Source organism: Stenella coeruleoalba (genome assembly GCF_951394435.1).
Source record: "Stenella coeruleoalba genome assembly, chromosome: 10".
NCBI lineage: Eukaryota > Metazoa > Chordata > Mammalia > Artiodactyla > Delphinidae > Stenella > Stenella coeruleoalba.
The window spans coordinates 53,057,008-53,084,572 of record NC_137156.1 but is presented as its reverse complement, the minus strand read 5'-3'; the positions used below and the strand labels follow the sequence as shown (position 1 = coordinate 53,084,572).

Below are 27,565 nucleotides of genomic sequence, written 5' to 3'. Positions count from 1 at the left end.
CCGTTGCAGAGCACAGGCTCCAGACACGCAGGCTCAACGGCCATGGCTCACGGGCCCAGCTGCTCTGCAGCATGTGGGATCTTCTCAGACTGGGGCACGAACCCGTGTCCCCTGCATCGGCAGGCGGACTCTCAACCACTGCGCCACCAGGGAAGCCCTCTAAATTGTTTTTTTCTAAATGGTTTCCCAAACATTCCAAAACAATTTACTGATAGTCTGTCTTTTCCTCAATGATGTAAAACACCCAACTAGATTGATAAAATTAATAATCAGAATATTCATTGAATGCTAAAAATTAAAGGTTGGCCTCTGATATGTTTTAAAATTAAACAATGAGAATATTTAAGAAAGAAAAAAAAACTAGGCGGAGGAAAAAAGAGTAAGAAATACATTAATATGTTTTAAAGGAGGTTGCTTCTGGCGAGTGGCATTATGAACAATTTAGGAGAAATTCTATTCCCAAATCTTCTCTAATAAGCCTATTTTATCAGCAGCAAACACTGAATTTTATGTGTGGGAAGCAAATTAAAGATTTTAAAATTAATACTATGAAAAATATCAATACATTAAAGTATATAACTATATATAAAATCTATCCTATTAGATTATCATAACTGTTGACTAGTCGACTACATGTCCTGCTCCATTTTAAAGACTGACAATATCTGAAATTCTGAAATCTGTGTCAAGACAATTCTAAGTAAAATTTCTGCAATGTATATTACCTTTTTAGTCTGAGAGACCGTTCCCGTTTGGGTATTACAGGGTCTCTGAGGAGAAACTATGACAATAAAAACATGAAAAATAAAAATTTAACAGAATCAGAAATGGGTACTCAGAACAAATGGAGTACCCAAGAGAATTATAATGGAAAAAACTGACTTTCTCCATCCTCTATGACTCCACTGAACTGAAGGGGTGAATGCGGGAAGGTTTGAGTATGTTTGCATGTGTGTTCTGTGCATTGGTCTGAATAGAATCTCAAACGAAACAAACACTATATTCATCCTTTGCATTCTGAACTTGGTACAAAATATTTTCAATAGTTTAACCTTGGGACTTCCCTGGTGGTCCAGTGGTTAAAGACTTCGCCTTCTAATGCAGGCGGTGTGGGTTCGATCCCTGGTTGGGGAGCTAAGATCCCACATGCCTCGTGGCCAAAAACCAAAACATAAAACAGAAGCAATACTGTAGCAAATTCAATAGAGACTTTAATTAGATTTCTTTTTTTAAAAAAATAAATTTATTTATTTATGTCTTTTTAAAATTTTTATTTATTTATTTTTGGCTGTGTTGGGTCTTTGTTGCTGTGTGCGGGCTTTCTCTAGTTGCGGCGAGCGAGGGTTACTCTTCATTGTGGTGCGCGGGCTTTTCATTGTGGTGGCTTCTCTTGTTGCAGAGCACAGGCTCTAGGGCACGCGGACTTCAGTAGTTGTGGCACGCGGGCTCTAGAGCACAGGCTCAATATTTGTGGCACACGGGCTTAGCTGCTCTGCGGCATGTGGGATCTTCCCAGACTAGGGCTTGAACCCGTGTCCCCTGAATTGGCAGGCAGATTCCTAACAACTGTGCCACCAGGGAAGTCCCAATAGAGATTTTTAAAATGGGCCCCATTAAAAAAAAAAATCTTAAAAAAAATAGTTTAACCTCATTTCTTGAATAAACTGATTTTCCTTCTTCCCCATAAAACAGCAATGATATGAACTTAAATGACAGCTACAAATTCTACCTTTCATTTTAGTATCATATTATTCACTGCTTTTATGGGAGAGAAGGGAAAAGTAAAAACATTATGATCTCATTTCCTTAAAAGGACTCATTTCACAAAGCAAAAGACCAAGGACCTTATGCCCTGGACAGAATTTCTAAGCTGGTATTAAAACCAAAATGATATAAAGAGCATATGAAGTGAAAGAAAAGTAAAATAAGAAGGGAGGTTTCTTTTAAAATGGAAATGAGTAATAAAATACCAGGAATTTTCTGAAGCAGCAATAATAAAACATTTTCATTTAAAAAATTAGCAAAAATCACTCTGAACAGCAGTCTAGGGAAAAAAACCAAGAAACAAGGCATAAGAGTCAGGAAGAAAATACCCAAACTTCACAATTTTCTTTTACCTGTTTTCATGAATCCTGGATGCTCAGCAATGTTTGAACTATTCAACAGCTTCACAGCTTTTCGATAATTGCCTCTTAAGTACTCAAAATTGCTTTTAAGAAACAGGGAGGGTGCAGACTGTAAAGAAAACATAAGTTTCTTACAGTTTGTACTCAGATGCCTAATGTGAGATCATAATCAGACTGTTGCACTGGCATGTGGTCAAGGGCATACATGAGTCACTTAAGCCACGGTCACAAAAACTATGGTCTCTGAGCTTTCCATTGCTCTCACAATCTAAAACAATGAAACCTGGCAGAGAGCACTTTACAAACTGAATTATTAAAGGTCTACCTAAAAAAAATACATATAACATATATGAGTAAGAATACAGTCTGCAAAATATCCACTGACTGTCTTCATCTATTACACTATTAATTGAAAGCCAATGTAACAGCAGAAACTAAGTCCTTCATTTTAATGGTTATTACAGAGACTGGTGATCTCCCTTATTTTTTAGGATATAAATACACCTCCATTAGAACCCAAAGAAGTACAAATAATCAAATGCTTTTCCAAGTGGGGGAAAAAAGTGTCATTTTATGAATGGAAAAATTCCCTAACAGAATTCCTTATTTTCAAGGGCTAATCTTGCTGTTACAAAAATCATGCTTTAGATCACAGACCACCTTTTGCTTCTCCTAAAACTTCCTCCTGAAGTTTTCCCTGATTTGGGTATGACTAACAATTATTTATTTTCCTGTTTGTCTCTCCCCTCTGATGATGGTATACTTTAAGGAAGGGAATCATGTCTTTTCTCCCAAAAAAGGTTTGATAACGGCTGGCTGGCTACTTATACTTAAGCCTTTCCCTCTTAGCCTCAAGTCTACCCTTCAGGTCTAGGCTACAAGTGTTCTCAAAAATCACCTGAGTAAAACTGACCCAGTGGCCAATCTAGATCCTGCCTGAGATTTCTAGAGTCAATTTTCCTGAACTATTCCTTCTATAAACCGTATCTCTTTATGATTTCACACTTTTAATTAACAGTTTTCCTAAACTTTCCCTCTACTGTCTTTAAAAAAATTACTTATTAGTGGAGGGATGGGGTGGAGGGAAATGAAGGAGTAATTATAACTCAAGTACTCTGGCACTAATCAAACTGAAGGTATTGTCCAGCCAAAGATCATTTGGAAGGGGCAGGTTTGGGCTACAACCAAACTGTTTATCTTTAATAAATGTTTTGAGTATAATCTAAAAAAATCCTAAAGTGTCTAATAACAGTAAATGTTTACGTGAATTGTGATAAACCACTCAAAGAATTCTGGACAGCTATTCAAAATGGTGGTTTTGAAGGCTATATACCAAAGGGAAATGCTTGTTATAATTTTAAGTGAGAAAAGTATGATGTTAAATTATAGACACAGTATGATCACTACTTCACAACTCAGTATAAAGGGTTACAGCTGGCAGTATATATACACTATAATAGACTGTGATAAATTATTTAAAACTGATAATACCTATTGTCCAAATAAGAAAATTTACGACATAAAAGCTGCTAATTGAAAAAAAAAAGAGAAAACTTAAGAAGAAACTTACATTCCCAGCTGTGTTCATGACAGACTTGATTTCCCTTTTGCATGCCTTCAGGGACTTCATTTGGATATACGCTCTTACTTTATACTGTCAAAGGAAAAACGCTAGTATGTAGGAACTGTAGTGGATTTACAGATGCTGAAGCAATTTTACTTTCTAGTCAAGAAAATTAAGCCCAATCTGTTCACAACAGTTACACCAGTTACTTGCAAAAGCGAGTTTAAAATTATCTTAAATAATCTATTTTTATTGTACTCTTGGAATATACTTTTAAAAACTAAAACATGGCAGGATGAAATTTATAACTAAGTTCCAAGCAAAAATCCTATTAATTCTTAACTGCATATGGCTAACTAACAATGAATTTTAAAATTCTACAAACTGATTTTTATCATCCACTACATTCCCAGGCCATTTCTCTCAATTTTCTATAGAGAAGTAAAAGAAATAACATTGCATTATCATCTTGAGCAAAATATATTTAGAAGGATAAACATGCTTCTAAACTGTAATACTTCAAAGCCAAATAAGCATACATGCCTTGAATTATTTACTGCTCTCAATGATCTATCACATTCTTCATCATTCATTAACTACTAGTAAATACATGTCACATATAACTTCTCTTAAAATTTATGCTACCTGATGTATCTTTGACTTCGCAGCTTCTATTAGAGCTCCACTTTCAGCTTTATGATTAGACCCATCTTTGTTGCTGTTATTACCAGTCTGTAGGGTGGTGAAACAAAGTTAACCAAAATTAAATATTTTTAACCATAACTGAAATCACTGATTTCCAAGTGAGCTAATCTGAATCACCTAGAGAACATTTTCAAAATTCTGAATCCCAGGTCCCAGAGATTCAGGTTTAATTGTTTGGAGTGGGTCACAGGTGTAGAGAACAAATTTATGGTTACCAAGCAGGGAAGGGGGGAGGGGTTGGGACGAATTGGGAGACTGGGATTGACATATATACACCACTATATATAAAATAGATAACTAATGAGAACCTACTGTTTAGCACAGGGAACGCTACTCAGTGCTCTGTGGTGACCTAAATGGGAAGGAAATCTAAAAAAGAGTGGATATATGTACACGTATAACTGATTCACTTTACGGTACAGCAGAAACTAACACAACACTGTAAAGCAACTATACTCCAATAAAAATTAAAAAACAAAAATAGTTTGGAGTGGATGACAAGAAACTCTACTTATAAGAAGCTCATAGTTTAGTATAGTGATGGGCTAGGTTTAAAAAGCCTGGATAGGGCTTCCCTGGTGGCGAAGTGGTTGAGAGTCCGCCTGCCGATGCAGGGGACACAGGTTCGATCCCTGGTCTGGGAAGATCCCACATGCGGTGGAGCAACTAAGCCTGTGTGCCACAACTGCTGAGCCTGTGCTCTAGAGCCTGCATGCCACAACTACTGAAGCCCACGTGCTCTACGGCCCGTGCTCCGCAATGAGAGAAGCCACCTCAGTGAGAAGGCCAAGCACTGCAACGAAGACCCAATGCAGCCAAAAATAAATAAATAAATTTATTAAAAAGAAAAAAAAAAAGCCTGGATATTACTTGGTCAGAACTCAGATTGTCTTTCTGCAACCCACAATAGATCATGTCATTCCCTCTTTAAAAACATTCTCTGGGGAATTCCCTGCTGGTCCAGTGGCTAAGACTCCACGCTCCCAATGCAGGGTGCCTGGGTTCGATCCCTGGTCAGGGAACTAGATCCCACATGCTACAACTAGGAATTCGCACGCAGCAACGAAGATAATGCGTGCTGCAACTAAGACCCGGTGCAGCCAAATAAGTAAATAAATTAAAAAACAAAACAAAACAAAACTTTCTCTGGTATCAACACTGCCAACATCATACCCTAAATACCTAGCAAAGTATTCAAAGTCCTTCACGATCTGACCCATATTTGAGATGCCAATCTCACCCCAATGATCTCCATCACATCCCTCAGGTACTCCCCAGGTCAGATGACCAGAAATCCTCCCACACACCACTCTCACTCCTTCTGTACTCTCTACTCTGCCAGGATGGTCATCCTGCTCCATCTTTCCTCTTCTGACTTGTTGAACTGTTACATCTTTCAAGGCTCAAGTCAAACATCCAAACTGCTCTGAAACGTTCCCTAACCTCCTTGCTCCTTGTCATGAACAGATTTTGCTCCATCTTTCTCTTCCCACAGATGTGAGTTCCTTGAAAAGCAACAACTGCAGTGTTTTCATTTTTGTCACCTTAGTACCACCTCATAGAGGACACAGCATCTGCTGAAATGAGTTATATTTCATCAACTATTACAAGTACTGAATATAAAAACGAAATGTTTTACTACACGACAGACAGTGTTTGGGAATAATGCTAAGATTATTTAACTGAACTCTCAGATATACACGCCTGTAAAAAGTAACGCTAAATGTTTATTTTTAAACCTCAAGAACTTATACAGGCAGAAAGAAATGTATTGATAATCTGTTTTCTACAAACACTCCTTTTTCAACAAAGAAGCAGGAAGAGGAAGAAAGAAGGATCATCCCTTGGCAGCCAGAAGCACAAGCAAAATGAAAAACACAAGAACGAAGATGTGTTCTTAATTTACACCAAGTGTCTCCAGAACGTGGTGAAGCTTAATTGTCATAAGTATGTCCTCTTTTTGAAGAACTTTAATGATGAAATTTTCCCAGATAATGGAATTTTGTGGTCTTCATTCTAATCTTCACATTCTGTAAAACTAATATCTCACACATGAAAAGATGTGAACATATATCCTTGGTCATTAGGGAAATCAAAACTATTATGAGATACTACTTCATACCCATTAGGTTGGTTACAATTTTTAAAAGACGGGTAAGGGCTAGTGAGAATGTGGAGAAACTGGAACCCTCAAAAGTTGCTGGTAGGAATATAAAATAGTGCAGCTACTTTGGAAAACAGTCTGGTAGTTCCTCCGAAAGTTAAACATAGAGTTACCAAATGATCCAGCAATTCCACTCTTAAATACACACCCAAGAGAATTGAAAACATGCCCCCACAAAAATTTGTACATCAGTGTTCATAGAAGCATTACTTATAACAGCCAAAAGAGGAAAACAACCCAACGTTCATCAGCTGATGAATGGATTAAAAAATGTGGCATATCTACATAACGGAATACTATTTGGCCATAAAAAGGAATGAAATACATGAAAAAGGAATGCTACAGGCTACACATGGTAAACTGAAAATAATATACCAGAGGCCAATCACAAAAGGTCACATAGTGTATGATTGCATTTATATGAAACGTCCACAAGAGGCAAATCCACAGAGATAGAAAAGTAAACTAGTGGTGACCAGAGGCCGAGGGAAGGAGGGAAAGGGAATCACTGCTAACAGGTACAGGGTTTCTTTCCAGAGTGATGAAATTATATAGTGGTAATGGTTGCACAATTCTGAGTATACTAAAAACCACTGAATGGTATACTTTAAAACGATAAATTTTGTGTATGTAAATTATATTTTAATAAAGCTGTTAAAATATTTAATAACCATAAATATTAATCATACTTTACATTTTAGTCTGATCACCTCAGAACACTCACCTCATTCTTTCCATTTTTGTTATTGTTGCCCTGTGAAATCATTTTTTCTAGAACAGCAAGAAGATGTAAAGCTTTCTCAGCTTGGTAGGTTAATATATACAGGTCTACGAGCAAAAAACACACTGCTTGGGCAAATTTTTCTTCTGGGGGGGGAAAAAAACATGAAAAGAAAAGTCACAATCCAAAGTGAAGCAAGCATCTCAGACCATTCCCCACAGAAAAAGCTCTAAAAGCAAAGCCTGAGTCTTGACTTAAAGGAATATTTATTACCTAGAGCTGTGGATGGAAGCCACAGTGTCATTCTATTAGGCATCTCAAGGCCTCTCATATCAGGGATTCTACTGTCTGAAATTCCTTTGGCAAAATATCTACCAAATACCAGCACATGAAATGAGGAGTATTACTTTAGGTGGAAGGAAACCCTAGTTCCAGTGCCTGCTTGGCTACTTAATAGATGTGCAGCCTCTGCACATCACTGAACTACTTAGACCTCAGCTGGCTGACCTGTAAAATGGGGAGAATACTTCACATGCCTGAAGGCAGGGGGTGGACCAGGCGATCCCGAGGTTCCTTCTAACTCTAAAAAGGTCTATGACTCTAGGAAAAAGACTTCCTTTCTAGGCACAGAGATGGGGAAAAGAAACAGGGCGATTACAGACATAAAAGAAACAAGGTGTGGACTGGAGTATACCAGAAAATTGAAACAGCCCAGAGGAAAATATAAAGACAAGAACTTCAAAGGAAGAAGAGCCCAGCGAAGAGAGGAGGGTTAATCTGGTATATGACATAACACTATTTTCCTTTCCTTTCAAAAGAGAAGATAAATGGAAAGCGTCTAAAAGAAGGCTGCTATAATCAAGAACTGAACATTTCAAAAGCCCTTAAGAGCCTCCTAACAAGTCTTCCTGATTCCATTCTTGCTCTTACACAGCGGCCAGAGTAGAATCCATTTAGAACTAAAGTCAGTGCAGTTGGTGTGCAAAGGTCACACATCTCCAAGGGCTGCCCACCACACCTGAAAAAGAGTGAGTCCTTCCCTAGGCTAAAATGCTAACCCTGTGCTCCTACCTCGCTCCAGTCACCACGGCGCTCCTGCTGCTTCTCTCACTTGCCAGGACCACGCTCACCGCAGGGCCTCTGCACACACTATTACCTCTGGCTGTGATGCTTTCCCCCAGCTGCATGGCTCACCTCTTCTCTTCATTCAAGCATCTCTCAAATACTGTCTTATCCCAGGCCTTCCTCAATTATCTTATCTAAAAATAACATCCCCAGTCAATCCTCTTACCCAATTTTAGCCTTTCTTTGCAGCATTTAACTACCTCGCCAGATGTATTTATCGTATTGCCTCTCTCTGCCATTAGAACATAAGCTTAATGACGGTAAAGACTTCCTCTCTTTCATTCACTGTATTATCTTCAGACCCTAGAATAGTGTCTGCTCCATAGGGTATGCTCAATAATTTATGTTGTATGAAGAGCCAAGTAATTAAGTTAAAAAAAAAAGTTTTCAAAGAAGGAGGAAAAGTGGATCTAAAAACTGACTAGTTGGTTGCTATATTCTGCTCAGCCATAGTAAAGATGAACATCATTTCATTAACTGTTCTGGAAATTCTAAAAACCAGCTTTCTAGCAAAAGCACACCTGTGCCATCCTAGAAGTGTAACTGATTTCCAGCTTTACAGGGGAAAGGAACTGGTCCCTAGCACACAATCCTTCACCACTGATGTCTCCTGCCTAGTCTGTCAACCACTGCATCTTCAAGGGCTGAGGGGCAGAAGAGCACCTGGAAAAGGCCTCCCTGGAGCCACAGTGAGAGCTCTCCAGCCAGCCGTCAGCACAAGGGACCCTGGAACCTTCCCAAAGTACCAGAGCAAGTACAGACCACCACCCGTCCTGTGGTGACCATAACAGCAATAAGGGGTTTATAAATCAGGAATTCGCCCCAGTGTTTTGAATTTAAAAGAAAGGAGCCATGGAGAAAAAGACAGTTGAAATCTGATTGCTTGCAGGCTGGAAACTAACGGCCCTCTCAAACATTTCCTGGGTCCAGCTTTGCTGCTTTATTTGCTCCCTCTTCTTTCTTTGCCCTTACTTGTCTCACTACTCTCACTTGAGGCTAGTAATTGTAAGCTAGTTAACAAAAAAGCTAATTGTGTTCTATACTATCTACTCTATGATTACCCACAGAAATTTCAATTAGGCAATATACAAAATAAAATACTACATTGTCCCCTAACATTCCAAAACACTCCTTCCTTAATATACTACTTAAGAAAGAAAGGATCAGGTACACTGAGGTGGTGTTTAAACATCAAAGAAAAAAAAAATCAGTAAATCTTTTCAATTAGAAATAGCATTTCTAACAGTTATCATCAAAAACTGGGGTGGGGGTAACTGGGATATTAAAGGAAAACCTGGATTCATCTAAAAGTGATATAATTTTTATTTTTTCTAACCATTAAGAAAACTCGACACAGCTTTTTTTCTTTCTTTAAACACTCACATGTAATTCTGATTCAGGTTATTATCTAGATGAAAGTATCAGAAACCTTCACAGGTATGAGAAGATAGGCAAATTTCTGATTTGACAGATAACATACCAAAAGGTTCTATGAACTGATAAAGTTTTTCACCAACGGATATGGCTTCTGTATACTGCCGGAGATGATACAGGATGACTGCTTGATTGTAATACAACATACTGTTTTCAACATCATCTAATCCATCCATTTCTTCAACAGCCGAGTGCACCTATTTAAACAATCAATAGGGATTATGTTCTAACAGTACTAAAGAGCAAAAGTGAAAGACTCTAAATGAATAAACAGGAACACAGACCAACATTTCTTACTCTAAAATTTTCCACATTTTTAATAGGACCTCTAGATTTTAATTACTCTCACATACTAAAAATTATTTCATTCATATAAAATTCTGCTAAGTAAAACATTCTGATGGGACTTTATTAAGTACCTTGCCCAAGGCAAGGCGAGTCTCTTCCTTGCCACTGTGAAGGTATCCTCAATGCTTTCTAAAAGCCAGTGTGGCTTCTGAGTTAGATTCCCACTTTCCAGCCTCACGTAGCAAGAGGCTACATAGGGAGTGGGCAAAACTCAAAACGACCTTTCCTATGAGGATGTTATGAGGTACATATACATAAACTTGATTCCATTTTGTAAAAACCAAAGTAAATTTAAACATTAACAAATAATACTATTTAACTATGTGCCAGGCCTGCTACATTAAACCCTTTACAGAGAATACCTCATTTAATCCTTCTCATACCTCAAGGACACAGATATTATCATTTCCTTTTTATAAATAAGGAAACAAACGAAAAAAAGCTTAATTATCTTGCCTGAGGTCATATGACTAGAAAGTATATTTTCTGATTTTCCTATTATGTTCCGGTTTTATTCTCACAATTAAAAAAAAAAGATTTTTCAAAGTAATGAACAACAAAAATACACTTTGTCACACATGGTGGTGAAAATCGGCTTTTAATGGCTTTACTAGAACCCTAACATCCACATCTGATACCAAAAGAAGAAAAGTCACAACACTTAGCATTTTAAAGCTAATGACGATCTGTATACCCACTTTCTGTAATAGGCTTTTAAATTTTTATCAAGTTTTACAACCATTCTATAATCCCATGGAACACATTAAAATGGAATTCTACCTGTATTAAAATTTATCTTTCTTTGCCACCACAACGACTGCAATAAATTACTGAGGAATGTTAAGTAATTAATTCTAAGAATGACATTTTCCTAAATTAAGCAGTGGAATTTTGACATACAGTTGGCCCTCTGTATCCACAGGTTCCACATCTGTGGATTCAACCAACCACAGATTGAAAACACTTGGGGGAAAAAATTCCATAAAGTTCCTAAAAGCAAAATTTGAATTTGCTGTGCGCTGGCATCTATTTACATAGCATTTACATTGTATTAGGTATTATAAATAATCTAGAGATGATTTAAAGTATACAGGAAGGGCTTCCCTGGTGGCGCAGTGGTTGAGAGTCTGCCTGCCGATGCAGGGGACACGGGTTTGTGCCCTGGTCCGGGAAGATCCCACATGCCACGGAGCGGCTGGGCCCGTGAGCCATGGCCACTGGGCCTGCGCTTCCGGAGCTTGTGCTCCGCAACAGGAGAGGCCACAACAGTGAGAGGCCCGCGTAACGCAAAAAAAATATAAATGAATAAAGTATACAGGAAGATAGGAAGATGTGTGTAGGTTATATCAAAATATTATGCCATTTTATATAAGGGACTTGAACTGTGGATTTTGCTACCGCGGTTGTGGGGGGCGGTCCCTGGAATCAAACCCCCGTGGACCTCCAGGTTCAACTGTACAGGGACTTAACAACCTTGGTCTAGCTAATGATAAGAAACAGAAAGTTCATGATACATAGTGATTTGTAATCAGACTTCTGCAGATTTCAATCACCCATGTGGTGAGCCTGACAGGAGGATTCAATTGTTAACAATTGGTCCTAGCTAGCTAATAGCATGTGCATCTCAATGAGTTTGGGGTCTTTATAGTGTTCACTTATCAAGTCTCTATCTTCAAGTGATTAAAAGGAGTCTCTTTAAATAGAGAAAACTCAATTTCCAAAGAAAGGTAACACTTCTAGGTAGTTATGCAATGAAGAGAGAATAAGCTAAGAAGGGATAATTCTCAGCCAGAAAAAGGGGTTTTGGACAAATTAAGGAGTTTTGGTTTCAGCAAAGGTTGAACTTACGATATGAATAACTTTGCCACATTTTCTATGATTCACCAAAATAATCTAGTAATTGCTCCAGCCAGAACAAAAACTACTCACTAAATGAGATAAAAAGTCACTGAAAGTGGAATAGACTGACAAGGTGTGTCACTATGCCCAGGACATGTGACTGAACAGAAGTATGATTTAGAGAAAGCAAGGAGACACAAGTACAAACACTTGTAGGAAACTCAAGAGTTGGAAGGCACTGGGTGTGTGTGTGTCTGTGTGTTAGTTACTGAACCAATCTTATTAACTACTACTGAGTTAATTAACTACTGAGGCCACACGCCTAGAGCACGTGCTCCGCAACAAGGGAAGCCACTGCAGTGAGAAGCCCGCACACCACAACAAAGAGTAGCCCCTGCCTGGTGCAACTGGAGAAAGCCCACAAGCAGCAACAAATGCAGCCAAAAATTAAATTACAGGAAGTTTGCAGGAGCCTCTTATTCTTTATTTTTTTTTAATTAATTAATTATTTTATTTATTTTTGGACGCACTGGGTCTCCATTGCTGCGTGTGGGGTTTCTCTAGTTGTGGCAAGTGGGGGCTACTCTTTGTTGTGGTGCATGGGCTTCTCATTGCGGTGGCTTCTCTTATAGTGGAGCATGGGCTCTAGGCGCATGGGCTTCAGTAGTTGTGGCACACAGGCTTAGTAAGTTGTGGCTCTCGGGCTCTAGAGAGCAGGCTCAGTAGTTGTGGCACACGGGCTTAGTTGCTCTGTGGGATGTGGGATCTTCCTGGACCAGGGATTGAACCCGTGTCCCCTACACTGGCAGGTGGATTCTTAACCACTGTGCCACCAGGGAAGTCCCCAGGAGCCTCTTATTCTAAAAAAAGTTTTCAGGATGAACTTGTACTCAAAGCCCAAATTAATGTTCCCTGCAAGAAACTGTCTATGGGGTTGTAGGGCACAAGTACTAGACATCAGCAAACATCATCTTTCCTCTGATTCTGGAGCTCCAGATAAATCATGGTTAATAAGACTAGAGCAATGATGTAGCGTGATGACATACACATTTACAAAGACTGAGGCAGTTATGAGAACAGGCTCAAGAGTCAGAGGGTCTGGTTCAAATCCTGCTTCTCCCCTTCCTAGCTGTAAAAATTAAAATTAGTAGGTCCTCTAAACCTCAATTTAAAATTGAGATAGGGGACTTCCCTGCTGGTCCAGTGGTTAAGAATCAGCCTTCCAGCGCAAGGGAAACGGGTTCGATCCCTGGTCGGGGAACTAGGATCCCACATGCCGAGGGGCAACTAAGACTTCACGCTGCAACTACTGAGGCCGCGCGCTCTGGAGCCTGTGCACCACAACGAGAGAGCCCATGTGCTGCAAGTAGAAAGCCTGTGTGCCGCAAGGAAAGATCCCGCATACTGCAACGAAGATCCTGCATGCCACAACTAAGACCCAGTGCAGCCCAATAAATAAATAAAATATAAAAAAAATTAAAAATTGCGATAACAAATACCTACCACAAGGGTTGAATGTGAGGATTATATGAGATATGACATAAAAAACACTTAATATGAAATATGGAATCAAGTAATAACCATTTAATAAATGTTGGCTATTATTCTCCTTTTCATTGACGAATTTTAATAGGGTTGAATAATTACTTTACTCCTATAAAGTCATGAAAAGCCTGAAGGGGTCTCTTATTTCTAACCATGTCACATTTTAGGTGATGCTTCCACAGTATGGTGGTACTCATGAATCCAGGACGGGGGCTCAAAAAGGTCTCAAGACCTTGTACAGCATGAAGCAGTAACTAAAAACACAAACAGAACTGGGTTCATGTAGCTCTTATTACTTAAAAGCTTTGTGTCTTTTGACAATTTATCCAAGCCATCTGTACCTCAGCTTTCCCATCTGTAAAATGAGAAAAAATATAGTAGCTACTTCACAGGACTACTGGGAAGAATAAGTGAGATGTCCTATATGAGGTTCTTAGTTACGTAAGGTCTTGTTACACAGTAAGCACTAAAGGTCTGCTATTAGCCCTCTTGAATATCAAAGGTCTACCCTTGTGACTGTTATGCCTAATGACCAAGGCAAGTCCCAAACCATATATAAATCAGAATATCTTCTATTTGATCAGTTAATCATCTCCTAATCCAAAATGCTAAAACAGTTTGACATTATTATTAATAATCAGATCTTTGCAGTTACAAATAAGATAAAATCTCGGCAGCTACTCTTCTCACATATTTCTATTTTAATTCTTTCTCAAAACTCCAAAGCTCATTCAAATTTTGTGTATTAGCTTATTCTGTTCAAGTTCAAAACCCCATAGAAAGACTTCCCGGGTGGTGCAGTGGTTAAGAATCCGCCTGCCAATGCAGGGGACATGGGTTCGAGCCCTGGTCTGGGAAGATCCCACATGCCACGGAGCAACTAAGCCCGTGCGCCACAACTACTGAGCCTGCGTTCTAGAGCCCGCAAACCACAACTACTGAGCCCGTGTGCCACAACTACTGAAGGCTGAGCGCCTAGAGCCTGTGCTCTGCAACAAGAGAAGCCACGACAATGAGAAGAAGCCTGCACTGCAACGAAGAGTAGCCCCCACTCGCCGCAACTAGAGAAAGCCTGTGCGCAGCAACGAAGACCCAATGCAGTCAAAAAAAAAAAAACCAATACAAAATAAAATCACACAACATACCTTTCATTTCCTGGAATAAGAATTTTATACAAATAAAATTAATACCAACAAATGTTTTATATTAGAAATTATGCTATTAATATCAGATAGGAAGTGAAATTAATTTTACTTAACTAACTTTATTTCACAATCTAGAGAGCACCACAATATTTTTATAATGAAATTCATTTATGTATCACCTGATTCTTCAGCTGATTAAGTGTCTGTCTTAAACTATCTGTTGTTGTCTGGTTACTTTTGAAAAACTCAGCTACTGCTATATTCAAAATTATTTTATAATCGTCTTTGTTTATATCTTGTAGGCAGGCAAGATGTTGCAGACAGACATCATAATTTCCAGCCTAAAACAAAAACAAACAAACAAAATTACATACCAACTTTAAGAACTATACATTCATTTCCAAATATATTTCAGTGATCTTTATTTAAAAATTCTTACAAAGACAGATATAATTCCCCTAAATATACTAATTAAAGTCACTAGTTGAAGTAAGAGTCATGCCAATTAAGAAACTGTGATATGTCAATTATATCTCAATAAAACTGAAAAAAAAATGTGGATATTTATTTCCAAAGAATGAAACTCTAACAGTGATACATGTGCATTATATCTACAAGACACACACACATATATGGGTATGTAATATACCTATATATAGTATATATTATAATCAGATATAATATATATTAGTACATATTGCTAGCAAGGTATAATAGCCAAGGCTACCCAAGAAAAGTAATATGATTAATTACTCCAAATTTTAATTTCTAGTATACTTGGAATACCCAAGTATCAAGTTCTTCCACTTACATGTATGTAACTTAATAATCAAATAATGTTTTCTTTCATATCGTTTAATGTCAGAAAAGTTAAAATTCTGACAATAAACTTTTGGGGTTCCACTTTAAAGTACAGTCAAGGAAGAGAACTGAAGAGAGTAGTAAAATGAAAAGACTGACTCACATACTACAAATCTAAATTTAAGAGACTTAAAAACAACATTGACAGTTAAAATATGTTTATGGAAACACAAAAATTTGGGAATGGCTCAAATTACTCTCATTCCTTTCACCATATTTAAACTCTACAATTAAAAAAAAAATTTTAAACCTAAACCTACTCTATAAACTTAAACTCTTGAATTAGTACAGAACAAAAATTATAAATTAAAAAATTCACTGTGAAAATATTCATGCTTGACAGTTACTAAAAATGGAACAGATTAAGAGAAACCACTTCTTACTGTGAAAGCCTGGAAAGCACTGGTGGACAACTCCTTCTCTTGATCAGTAATCCCAGAGGACTGACCCGTCCCTTCATGTTTCTCTGCTCCCTGATCTGCAAACACACAAGTTTTATAGTTCTTTAGAAACAACAGTAATGCAGTGAATGTATCCCTAGTTTTCTTCTTAATTGTCTTCTTTCTAATGAAGTTGCCAAAGTTAGACCTCTCTCAACCACAATGGCTATTAGTGTCATAAGTGAGGAAGAAGCCATTCCTTCGAAAACTTAAGAAATGTTTCCTTTTGCTGTGGAAATCCTTATGTACGGATTACAGTTTTGTCTGTCAGGTCATTCAGGCTGAGAATATTGTGTTCTCTTAAAAATATTAGATCTGTCCCCCAGCCATATACCAAAAATCCCACATATTCAAGAAAATATGCCAGGCCCTGCAGACACAAGGAGATTATAAATACATATACAATGCCTTCAAAAAGTTTACAATCCAGTTGGAACACAGCAACATTTAACAGTAAGAAAACTACATTGATAAGAACTCATAGGTAATTTCCAGGCAAAGAAATCCAAAAGCCAAGATTAATACATTTAAAAAGCCTCGTTGGGACTTCCCTGGTGGTCCAGTGGTTAAGAAACCACCTTCCAATGCAGGGGACGTGGGTTCAATCCCTGGTTCGGGAACTAAGATCTCACATGCCGCAGGGCAACTAAGCCTGCACCCCACAACTAGAGATCCCGTACGCTGCAACTACTGAACCCACGTGCTCTGGAGCCTGTGTGCCACAACTAGAGAAGCCTGCGTGCCACAACTAGAGAGAAGCCCATGCGCCCAACGAGAGCCCGGTGCACCACAATGAAAAGATCCTGTGTGCTACAACTAAGACCTGACACAGCCAAAAAAAAATTTTTTTTAAAAAGCTTCCTTAACAGAACTGTCCATGTACATTCTACTATTCACAATTTCTACCCAATTTACTCTTTTAAAAATTAGATTTTTTTAATTTAAAAAATAAACATAAAAATCTCAGCTGAACCAAGTCTTAAACTACTCAAGGACAACACCTGTTGGGTCTGAGCGTAAACTGGTTAAGACCTCCTGGTAAGGAATTGCCAATACCTGTCTATGTACATAGCCTTGACCAAACAATCCCACTTCTAGGTATTCACTCTACAAATACACAAAGATGCTCACTGCAGCACTATTTATAAAAGTGAATGTCTAGAAATAACACAACTAGAGATATCCTTAAATATCCCTCAGTTAAGAAATTGCTAACTATATATTCCAATTAAAAACAAATTGCTAACTGAAGCATGGTATAGGAATACAATGGCACACTAAACAACTGTTAAAGAAGTTGAGTCTACTTGTGTTGACATGGAAAAATATCTTCAACATCTTAAAGGAACAGATTGCAAACAGTTTTTTTAAAAAAATTAATTAATTTTTGTCTGCATTGGGTCTTCGTTGCTGCAGGCAGGCTTTCTCTAGTTGTGGGAAGCGGGGGCTACTCTTCATTGCGGTGCGCGGGCTTCTCATTGCAGTGGCTTCTCTTGTTGTGGGGCATGGGCTCTAGGAGTGTGGGCTCAGTAGTTGTGGCTAGTGGGCTCAGTAGCTGTGGTGCACGGGCTTAGTTGCTCCGTGGCATGTGGGATCTTCCCGGACCAGGGATCGAACCCGTGTCCCCTGCATTGGCAGGTGGATTCCTTCCTTCCTTATTTATTTTTGGCTGAGTTGGGTCTTTGTTGCTGCGCAGGGGCTTTCTCTAGTTGTGGCGAGTGCGGGCTACTCTTCGTTGAGGTGTGCGGGCTTCTCATTGCAGTAGCTTCTCTTGCTGTGGAGCACAGGCTCTAAGCATGAGGGCTTCAGTAGTTGGGGCTCATGGACTCTAGAGTGCAGCTCAGTAGTTGTGGCGCACGGGCTTATTTGCTCCGTGGCATGTAGGATCTTCCTAGACCAGGGCTCGAAGCCGTGTCCCCTGCATTGGCAGGTGGATGCTTAACCACTGCGCCACCAGGGAAGCCCGGCAGATGGATTCTTAACCACTGCGCCACCAGGGAAGTCCTGCAAACAGTATTATACAACTGAACTTCATGTTTTGTAAAGATATATACATAGATATGTACTTCTGAATATGTACAGAATAAACTTTGGAAGGATATACATCAAACTCAGTGATTACCTTCAGGGAGTGGGATGGAAGAGTGAGAGATTTTACTTCCCTTCCTATTCCTCTCAATTGTGAAACAGAGCAGGACCCTGTCTGTGGGGTCCTCCTGGATACAAAAACCCTTCCGAACACCCCTCCCACCCCGTTTTCTTCTTTGTAGAAAAAAGCTTCAGGCTCCTAGACCTTTCCTGAGTACCAAAGGGCAGATTCAAACAGTAATTAGAGAAGGGAGGGAATGCAGAAACAAAGGTGGAGCAGTCAAGAAACAGTAGTGCAGAGTACTGGTTCCTCCTCAAGGAATATATATAACACATCTCTTGAGTTCTTCTGCAGGAACTAAGGCCCCCACACAGGTGGAGGATAGTAACTTCAGGCTGAGCACAAGATTCCTGGACACCACCCTGTTACCTCACTACCAACCAATCAGAAGAAAGCCACACACCCTGCAGCCCTCACCCCAAATTTTGCCTATTAAAAACTTTTTTCCAAAAACCATCAGGGAGTTTGGGTTTTTTAAATACAAGCCACCCAATCTCCTTGTTTGGCCTTGCAGTAAACCTTTCCCTGCTCGAAACTCTGACATTTTGGTTTGTTTGGCCTCACTGTGCTTCAGGCACATAAACTTGCATTTGACAACACTTGTTTAAATTTTTATAATTTACATGGGTTACTTTTTTTTTTAAGTTTTATTTTTAAATGCCTGCCTAAAACTAATACAAGGTTTTAGAATTCAGATAAGGGGTTACCTCCAGGAGTCTAGTGACTGCAAGATGCATGGGGTGGAGAGTGGGGGGTGCTTCTGGGTGTGTGAGAATTCATTAAACTGTATGTACACTTATGATGTGAGCACTTTTTGATAACTGCCTAGAAACCTGTTTTCCAGGATCATTTCAACAAATGAGTCCTCAGTAGAGCTGACTTTTGGAAGCCCTGGCGTGGCACATATAAGCAGTAAGCAAAGACCCCCGATTTCCCTCTGTCAAGATGACATCATGGTATAATGAAAACATACGTCTTGGAATCAGTCATATCTTCAGTCTGGTCTCCCCTTGACCATCTAACTCTCTTAACTAGATATTAGCTTCCTTCCCCCTTTCCTTTTGACAGAACAACTAAGGATTCCTTCCCCCTTTCCTTTTGACAGAACAACTAAGGATTCCTTCCCCCTTTCCCTTTGACAGAACAACTAAGGATTCCATTGTGGTTTTTTGTTTGTTTTTTTATAAAATACTTATTTCTTAATACTTATTTAAACATACAAATAAACAATGAAATTAGATTTAGTGTGAACAGCTCCATAGATCACTGCAAAACCCCTATTATTACAATACTCTTGAGAATCACCACTTACACTTAGAAACAAAATATAACCTGTGCTTAAGTGAACTTATCTAAGACTTAGATCTGCCCTACAAAAAAAGGTATTCTGGTATTTGGGGCTTTTTGGGGTGTTTTTGTTTTTTTAGAGGTAAATTTTATTCACAGTGTTTTTTAAAAAATATTTATTTTATTTATTTATTTTTATTTTTGCCTGTGTTGGGTCTCAGTTGCAGCATGCGAGATATTTATTGTGGTATGTGGGATCTTTCACTGCAGCATGTGAGCTCCTCTCTAGTTGTGGTGTGCGGGTTTTCTTTTCTCTAGTTGTGGTGCACGGCCTCTAGGGTGCATGAGCTCTGTAGTTGTGGCGCGCGGGCTCCAGAGCACGAGTGCTCTGTAGTTTGAGGCACACGGGCTCTCTAGTTGAGGTGTGCAGGCTCAGTAGTTATGGCGCATGGGCTTAGTTGCCCCACGGCATGTGGGATCTTAGTTCCCTGACCAGGGATCAAACCTGTGTCCCTTGCATTGCAGGATGGATTCTTTACCACTGGACCACCAGCGAAGTCCCTGGCATTGGGGTTTATTAGAAGTATTACCTCTGATAATTAAAGTTAGATAAATTAGTATTGCATTTCCACTTTTGCATACAAATAAATAAGAATTGATTCGTAACAGGGAGGACAAAAACTAATAGTTTAACAGTTTAAACCAGTGAGAGAGCTCACTGGTTTAAGAGGACCCTGTCAAACAGCTTTTTCTTTAGAAAGCCAGTAACAGTGAGTTACTGTTAACTCAACTGTTTACACAATACACCTGCTTTGCAAAACTTTCAGGTGCACAATAACAGTAAGGACCATTTTCTTTAAAATGTGTAAAAATGGGGACACAGGATTTCAGGACCCCAGAAAGCCAGGTATGAGTTTAGATTGAGACAGAACCTCAACTCTAGGTATATTCACCGTAAAATTTTAACAATGAACGTAAATACTTTGAAATTTTTTAGGAAACCTAAAGTGTTTAAAAACTTTATCTCCCCTCATAAAGAAGTACACTAAATTTAAACCAAATGCCCAAAATTCTTAGTTTGCCATCAAGTTATCTCCATAGCTTCTTCTAAAATATAGCCTCTCTAAATTAGATGACATTCTTTAATGGGACTTTTTGGCCCAACTGTCATTTATAAATTGTGATTATAAATACAAGGCAGAGGGAAACACCCAACAATTCACCAAGGCACTGAAGAGTTTAAGCTTCTACTTCCCACCAGAAGCAGATTGGCTTATGTGGCCACTGCTATCATTATTCTCTAGGAACTGTAAAAGTCTCCTAAAATCTTCCAAATAAGGAAAGAAGCCAACTTTAATAAGCTAGACTCTAAGGATGACAAGAGTCTCTGAAATAGACATTTTAGAGAACTGAGCTCAGTAAACAGACTTTTACATGTTAACCAGCTATTATTTTACCTACATTCTTTTACTTCAAGATAAAACTAGGGGAAAAAAACCCCACTCCAATACGATTCCTATTCCTATTTTCCTTATCTTTCTGCACTTTTCAAGTTTTCTGCAAGGAACAGGTATTATTTTGACAATCAGTCTTTAAAACATTCAATTTCTTGGTAACTACTGACTTCTTACCAGAAAGAGGCTGCACGTAATTCCACAACGTGTCTTTATTTGTCCCAAAATAGTCTCTATTGCCAATTGAAAGAGTATATGACCGTTCATCCATAAGCCTGACCTTCCTTCTACTCTGGCCTAATGAACAGGGCTGACCATCTAGGCGAACAGAGCTCTTCGGCGCACAGACTTTGATGCTTTTTAAGCCAACGGGCTTCATTTCTAACCAATTAGGTTTAAACTAAGTAGAAAAGAAACACACTGCTTTTCCAAAACTGGAAAAAGTCAGTTAACGGAAAGCCCAGACACATTCCAACACAGAATGTTAACAATTCAAATCTGATTGGAGGGGCTTCCCTGGTGGCGTAGTGGTTGAGAGTCCGCCTGCCGATATAGGGCACACGGGTTCGTGCCCCGGTCCGGGAAGATCCCACATACCGTGGAGCTTCTAGGCCCGTGAGCCATGGCCGCTGAGCCTGCGCGTCCGGAGCCTGTGCTCCGTAACGGGTGAGGCCACAACAGTGAGAGGCCCGCGTACAGCAAAAAAAAAAAAAAAAAAAAAAAGAAAAAAGAAAAAAATCTGCTTGGAGGGGCTTCCCTGGTGGCACAGTGGTTAAGAATCCGCCTACCAATGTGGGGAACATGGTTTTGAGCCCCGGTCCGGGAAGATCTCACGTGCCGGGGAGCAACTAGGCCCGTGCGTCACAACTACTGAGCCTGCGCTCTAGAGCCTGTGAGCCACGACTACTGAGCCCGTGAGCCATGACTATTGAGCCCGTGAGCCACGACTACTGAGCCTGTGAGCCACAACTACTGAAGCCCACGCCCCTACAGCCTGTGCTCCACAACAAGAGAAGCCACTGCAATGAGAAGCCCACACACCACAATGAAGAGTAGCCCCCTCTCGCTGCAACTAGAGAAAGCAACGCACAGCAAGGAAGACCCAACACAGCCAAAAATAAATAAATAAAACAAATAAATTTATTAAAAAAAAATCTGATCGGAGGATCTTCCACACAAGCTACACTTTTCAAAATACAGCTCCAATGATGTTCAAGAAAAGAAAAATTTCCCCAAAGTAAAAAGAAATGCAGGCCTAAGGAAATCTACTGCTACTCTCGCAAAATAGTGTTGATGCTTTTGTGAAGGAAAAGTTTAAATGAGGATGCCATTTCAAAGAAAAAGAATTCAGGTTTACTAAAGCCACCATCCAGCTAATGTTCACACACCTCACGTGTGGTTTTCTATCACATGACCAAGTACACCTGCCTTAGCAAAGCCCTACATACAATGGCTGATTTCTCCACAGCTCAGAGGACTAACACGTGACCAGCAATGCTATAGACTTGAGCACCCTGTCCAGCAGTGCAGAAACAAAGAACAGAATACCAAGCTTCAAGAATATCAGCACACTTTGGGAAAGACAGGCAAAGCAGAACGCTACCAGTGCTGATGACTGTTTTTATTTTCATAAATACTAGTTTAAAAAAATAGTAGTTTTTATGCATGGAGAAGAGATTTACTCTAGTTTTCAAATATTAACAGTTATTAATTTACAAGTTCAGAATGACTAGATTTTCCTCAAACTTTTACATTTAACGTCGACATCTTACTCTGTTTGGAGTTTTCATTTTAAAGGGCCGTGATGAATGTTTGATTTCACTTATACCTTCAAACAAAATTATAACTACCTTAAATAATTTAATATATTCCATTTTAACTACAACCTTAAAACATTTTTTTTTTTTTTTTGCGGTATGCTGGCCGCTCACTGTTGTGGCCTCTCCCGTTGGGGAGCACAGGCTCCGGACGCGCAGGCTCAGCGGCCATGGCTCACGGGCCCAGCCGCTCTGCGGCATGTGGGATCTTCCCGGACCGGGGCACGAACCCGTGTCCCCTGCATTGGCAGGCGGACTCTCAACCACTGCGCCACCAGGGAAGCCCCTTCCTACCATTTTTACAGTCATCCTGGCTCAAAATTTCAAAGCCATCTTCAAGTACTCTTCTCCCGATTTCATATTACTCATCTGGTCCTGTCTTTCCCATATTCATAATGTCATCAACCTTTTCCTATTAAGCCTACTACTGCCATCCTCATAGTCCAAATTCTCAGATAAATTCAAATCTAGGATTTTGCATCCTAACTCCAGCCACTTTCTCCTTTCAAATAACTATCAAAAGTCAAATAAATCACCCTAAAATATTGCTGGTGTTTCACACCGCTTTTCTGTTACATAGGGACATGAACCTTAGGACTTTCAACTGCCCCTTCAATGTTTATCTTTGAATCATAAAGGGAGGATGGGATCAGGGTGGATGGGAACCCCCTCCCTTCATGATTTGGTTGAAATACAAATCAGGGTGTGAGAACTGCTGGCTGATTAATCACTAAGAAGCCACGTAACCTAGAAGCACAGGTAAATTAATTCTCCAGGAGGTGAGTCTTGACCAGCTGGAAACAGGAAATGGGAGAAAGCTGGACAAATAAATCATCCCTTCTTTCTCTCTCATATGGACTATTCTGAAGTGTAATTTCTCCTCGAAAACCTTACAGAAAAGTCCCATATGCAAATGACCTGCTACGTGTCTTCACAGGTCACGATGGAACAGTAGCTAGGGCTGTAATGTAGTTCATCTTCCTTTGCCTTCCTTCCTTCTCTCCCTCACCTTCACTATCCTGGGCTTGCACCTTCCAAAAAGTGAACACCTTAATCGGGTTCTGCTTCCCAGAGGGTGTGGGCTAAAACATACACCTCACCTCAGCTGATCCTCACAAGCTGTAACCTGGGGAGGTAAATAAATTAGAAAGCTATTAGGAATAAATTAGAAGATTATTAGGACCCCCATTTTACAAATGAAGAAACTGAGGCTTAACTCAGAACCTTTCCCAAGGAGCAAGGACATTGTTCAAATGTCACCTCTAAGAGAGCCAGCCCTTCCTTCTCTAACCAATCCACTCAAAGTAGGGTCCCTGCTCTCAGTTATCCTCTATCCTTTTACTCATTTTTTCTTTTCTTCACAATATTTATCACAGCTTGAAATCCGAATTATTTCTTACTTTGTTTACATGTTTATCTGCCTTTCTTGCTACATTACAAGCTCCTCATGGACAGAGACTTCGCAGTGTCTGGCAGAGCAGGCTATTGGTGAATATTTAATGAATAAATTAATATCACAACATTAGCTGGTCTCAGCTAGTTTCTGAGCTTCCAGTCTTGTTTCATTTAAATCCATCCTTGGACTTCCCTGGTGGTCCAATGGTTAAGGCTCCACGCTTCCACTGCAGGGGGCACAGGTTTGATCCCTGATCGGGGAACTAAGATCTAAAGGTCGAGAGGTGAGGCCAAAAAAAAAAAAAAAAAAAAAAAAAATCCATTCTCTACCACAGTCAGTGTGATCAGGTCACTTACCTCCTTAAATCCTTTCATGGGCCTCTTTCTTACCTAATGAAGAACAATCTCCATGAAAAGGGTCTTGGGCTCAGGAGCTCAGAGTTGAAGCAGCATATAAACTAGATTTTGAATGAGAAGCATGTTCACCAGATAGAGAAGAGAAAGAAGGGCATTACCGCTCAGAAACTCAAAAGAACATGATACTTTCTAAGAATCATTTCTGGTGTGAAGAGCTAGATGTGATGATATAGAAGTATCAGATGGGAAAAGATTGTGAAGAGCCTCACAAATGACATTAAGGAGTGAGGATCTGATGCACAAAAAATGGCACAGTCTTAGAAAGTTTATAGGCAAGGAATGGTATGATCTAAATAGTGTTTTAGAAATAAAGTGAAAACGCAGCAGTAAGAATGGACTGGATAGGAAGAGACAAAACCATTCAGAAGGATGCTCAATGTGAAACAGACCACATCAAGAGATAAAGGCCAGATGTATACGTATAGCTGATTCACTTTGCTGTACAGCAGAAACTAACACAACATTGTAAAGTAACTGTACTCCAATTTTTTTTTAAAAAAAGAGAGAGATAAAGGCCAGAACAACCGCACTTGAAATGGGGATGGAGAGGAGGAGCGGAGAGATTCATGGGGCCACACTAAACACTCATCTACTTAATACAAATTCAACCTTATTATCTAGGTAGGAAGTTTCCTACACTGTGGCCTATAAGCTTAAACCAATCAAAGAAAGGCCCCAAATCACTCTGGACCTTATTCTTCTACTACATATATTACATAGCTCTTCCCAAATGGGAGTGCCACTATAATAGGGCTGACTCTAACAGACTGAATAGCAGGTCTTCAAAAGCAGGGAGTGTGTCATATCCATTTCTTTAATATCCAAGGCAGTGCCTGGCACTCAATTTTTATGAACGAATGAATGAATAAGTAGAAGAATGCTTTATGACTGAAACAGGACTTGAAAACAACATAGGTTTTAGGCCTAAAAAGGTCATTCCAGGCAAGTGCAATGGTATGGGTGAATAGAAATGGTAAACCTGGGGGAGAGACAATGTCCTAAACTAAGATGGAATATGTTGGTCCTCTTGGTCCAGGCTTGCATAGGCCATGCTTATTCCCTGCCTGGAACTTTCTCCCACCCACCCCTCCTCATTCCGTATGGCTCACCCCTTCATTTCGTTGGGGTGTCTGCTCAAATATCACCTCACCAGAGGCTTTCCCTGACCAGCCTACCTAAAATTCTCTAGCGCCCTCTAAAGGTTTAGCCTCACTCTCTAAACCTTTTCTCTTGTTTTTCTTCTTAGTAGATTACTGAAGAGATGCTCTGACAATTTCTTTCATCTGTACCTATATTAGGCTTGGCTCACTTTAATTTCAAATCAAGTTCGTCAGTTATTGAGATCAGGACCTAATAAAAAAAATTACAGCACATTGAGATTTTTTCCTTTTTTTTTTTTTTTTTTTTTTTGCGGTACGCGGGCCTCTCACTGTTGTGGCCTCTCCCATTGCGGAGCACAGGCTCCGGACGCGCAGGCTCAGCGGTCATGGCTCACGGGCCCAGCCGCTCCGCGGCACGTGGGATCTTCCCGGACCGGGGTACGAACCCGTGTCCCCTGCATCGGCAGGCGCACTCTCAACCACTGCGCCACCAGGGAAGCCCTCTTTTCCTTTTTTAAAAAAATTAATTTTACTGTAAAAAGTCTAACTGTTGACCACTTCTAAGTCCTGTCATTTAAGTTCCTTCCAACAAAACCTGGATGGATGCCACAGAGAACATTATTTTCTTACAGGAAATATACGCCAGACCGTCCCAGAGTAGGCAGGAAAGAATTTTATATTCCTCAATGGAGAAGATTCTAGGAATGGAGCAGTAATCCATAAAGAAAATCGTCGAGATTAAACTTAAGGGGAAAAGAGGTTCTAAACGCAAGATATTATAGAGAGCACAGCTCGAAGTGAGACACGATAATGTTATGCCTATTTCAATAAGTTGTTTTTACAAAGCTAATTACACAAGACGTCGCTGACCATAGGCAGGCTGATGTGGCGGAAACCACCCAGATGAGTCCTAGCCCGAGCCGGGGGCATCAAGGTAGCCGCATCTCCGGGGTGAACTTTCCTTGCTCTGCCTTCCTCAGTGGGAATTCGAAAAGTCTGTGAAGCGGCCACCTAGATTTAAGCTTTTTAAATCTGAGATATTCCGGAGAGCCGGGCAAAGGCGGCCAGAAGCGGCTTCATACTGCACTTGGTAAGAAACTATCGGACCTTGGGCCCAAAGACTCACAGTAGCGACGGCCAAGGGAGGAGATGGGGGAGAGAAATGCACGCTCCAATTAGAGTCGCCCCGGAGTCCCCATCCCTCGTCCCCACCCGGGGCCCCGCCACCGCAGCATAGGGTCTGCCCGCCCCCGCGGGTCCCGCCGCCCCAGCGCGCGAGGCGCGGGCGCCTCACCTGCAGGCTTGTCTGCGGCCATCTTCCCGCCTCGGCTCGGGTTCCCCGCAGGTGGCGTGGCCTCCACACCAGCTGCCCGGCTTACCGCTATCCTGGACCTCGGAGGACGACTCTGCGCCCACTCCGGCTCCGGGCCCCTGGGTTCCGGCCTGGGGAGTGGGCAGACGGCGGGCTGAGGAAGTGACGAAGACTAGTTTGCGTCGTCTAGCAACAGCAGCAGCGTCTCCGCCCCGGGCAGTGCCACTACCTCCAGCCATGCACGGTTTCCGCCCCGCCGCGTCCCCTGACACACTACTTCCGGGGGCCGCGGCCGGCGTGGGAACTGCGGCTGGCCCCGCCCCACGCTGGCGTCCCCGGCGGCCCGCCCCCTGCGGCGTGAGCGCGCGCGCCCGGCCGGACGTGCGCTCACCCGCGCGTCTGCGCGTGTGTTGGGTGTGCCGGATGGGAGCTGCGCGCCGCTGCTGTGTGCTTATCCTGGTTAGAATTCTCGAGTATCCGAGCTCTTGTCCCTCATTTTACATAAAACCAGAGTAACTGCACCTGACATCTATATGGTAAGCATTGAGCCTTGCACTTGGCTTGTACACTTTTAATGATTTCTCTCAGCTCTGTGAGAAGGCACAGTTGCGATTCCC

General features: G+C 40.6%; 1 protein-coding gene across 2 annotated transcripts in view; it reads right to left on the bottom strand.

Moving 5' to 3' along the window:
• CNOT10 (CCR4-NOT transcription complex subunit 10) overlaps positions 1-27,210 on the bottom strand; it is a 63,069-nt gene extending 35,859 nt beyond the window's left edge. Inside the window, exons 1-8 of one of the 2 annotated variants that reach the window (XM_079933120.1) lie at positions 27,016-27,210; positions 15,961-16,055; positions 14,896-15,057; positions 9,886-10,036; positions 7,284-7,426; positions 4,336-4,422; positions 3,697-3,780; positions 2,118-2,235 (exon numbers count right to left, since the gene is read on the bottom strand). In XM_079933120.1, the coding sequence (XP_079789246.1) occupies positions 2,118-2,235; positions 3,697-3,780; positions 4,336-4,422; positions 7,284-7,426; positions 9,886-10,036; positions 14,896-15,057; positions 15,961-16,055; positions 27,016-27,187 (1,012 nt within the window). In that variant the 5' untranslated portion in view covers positions 27,188-27,210. Of the gene's footprint in view, positions 1-2,117; positions 2,236-3,696; positions 3,781-4,335; positions 4,423-7,283; positions 7,427-9,885; positions 10,037-14,895; positions 15,058-15,960; positions 16,056-26,930 lie in introns of both variants that reach the window. The other variant, XM_079933121.1, reaches the window with a different exon arrangement.
• Positions 27,211-27,565: the final 355 nt, after the last annotated feature.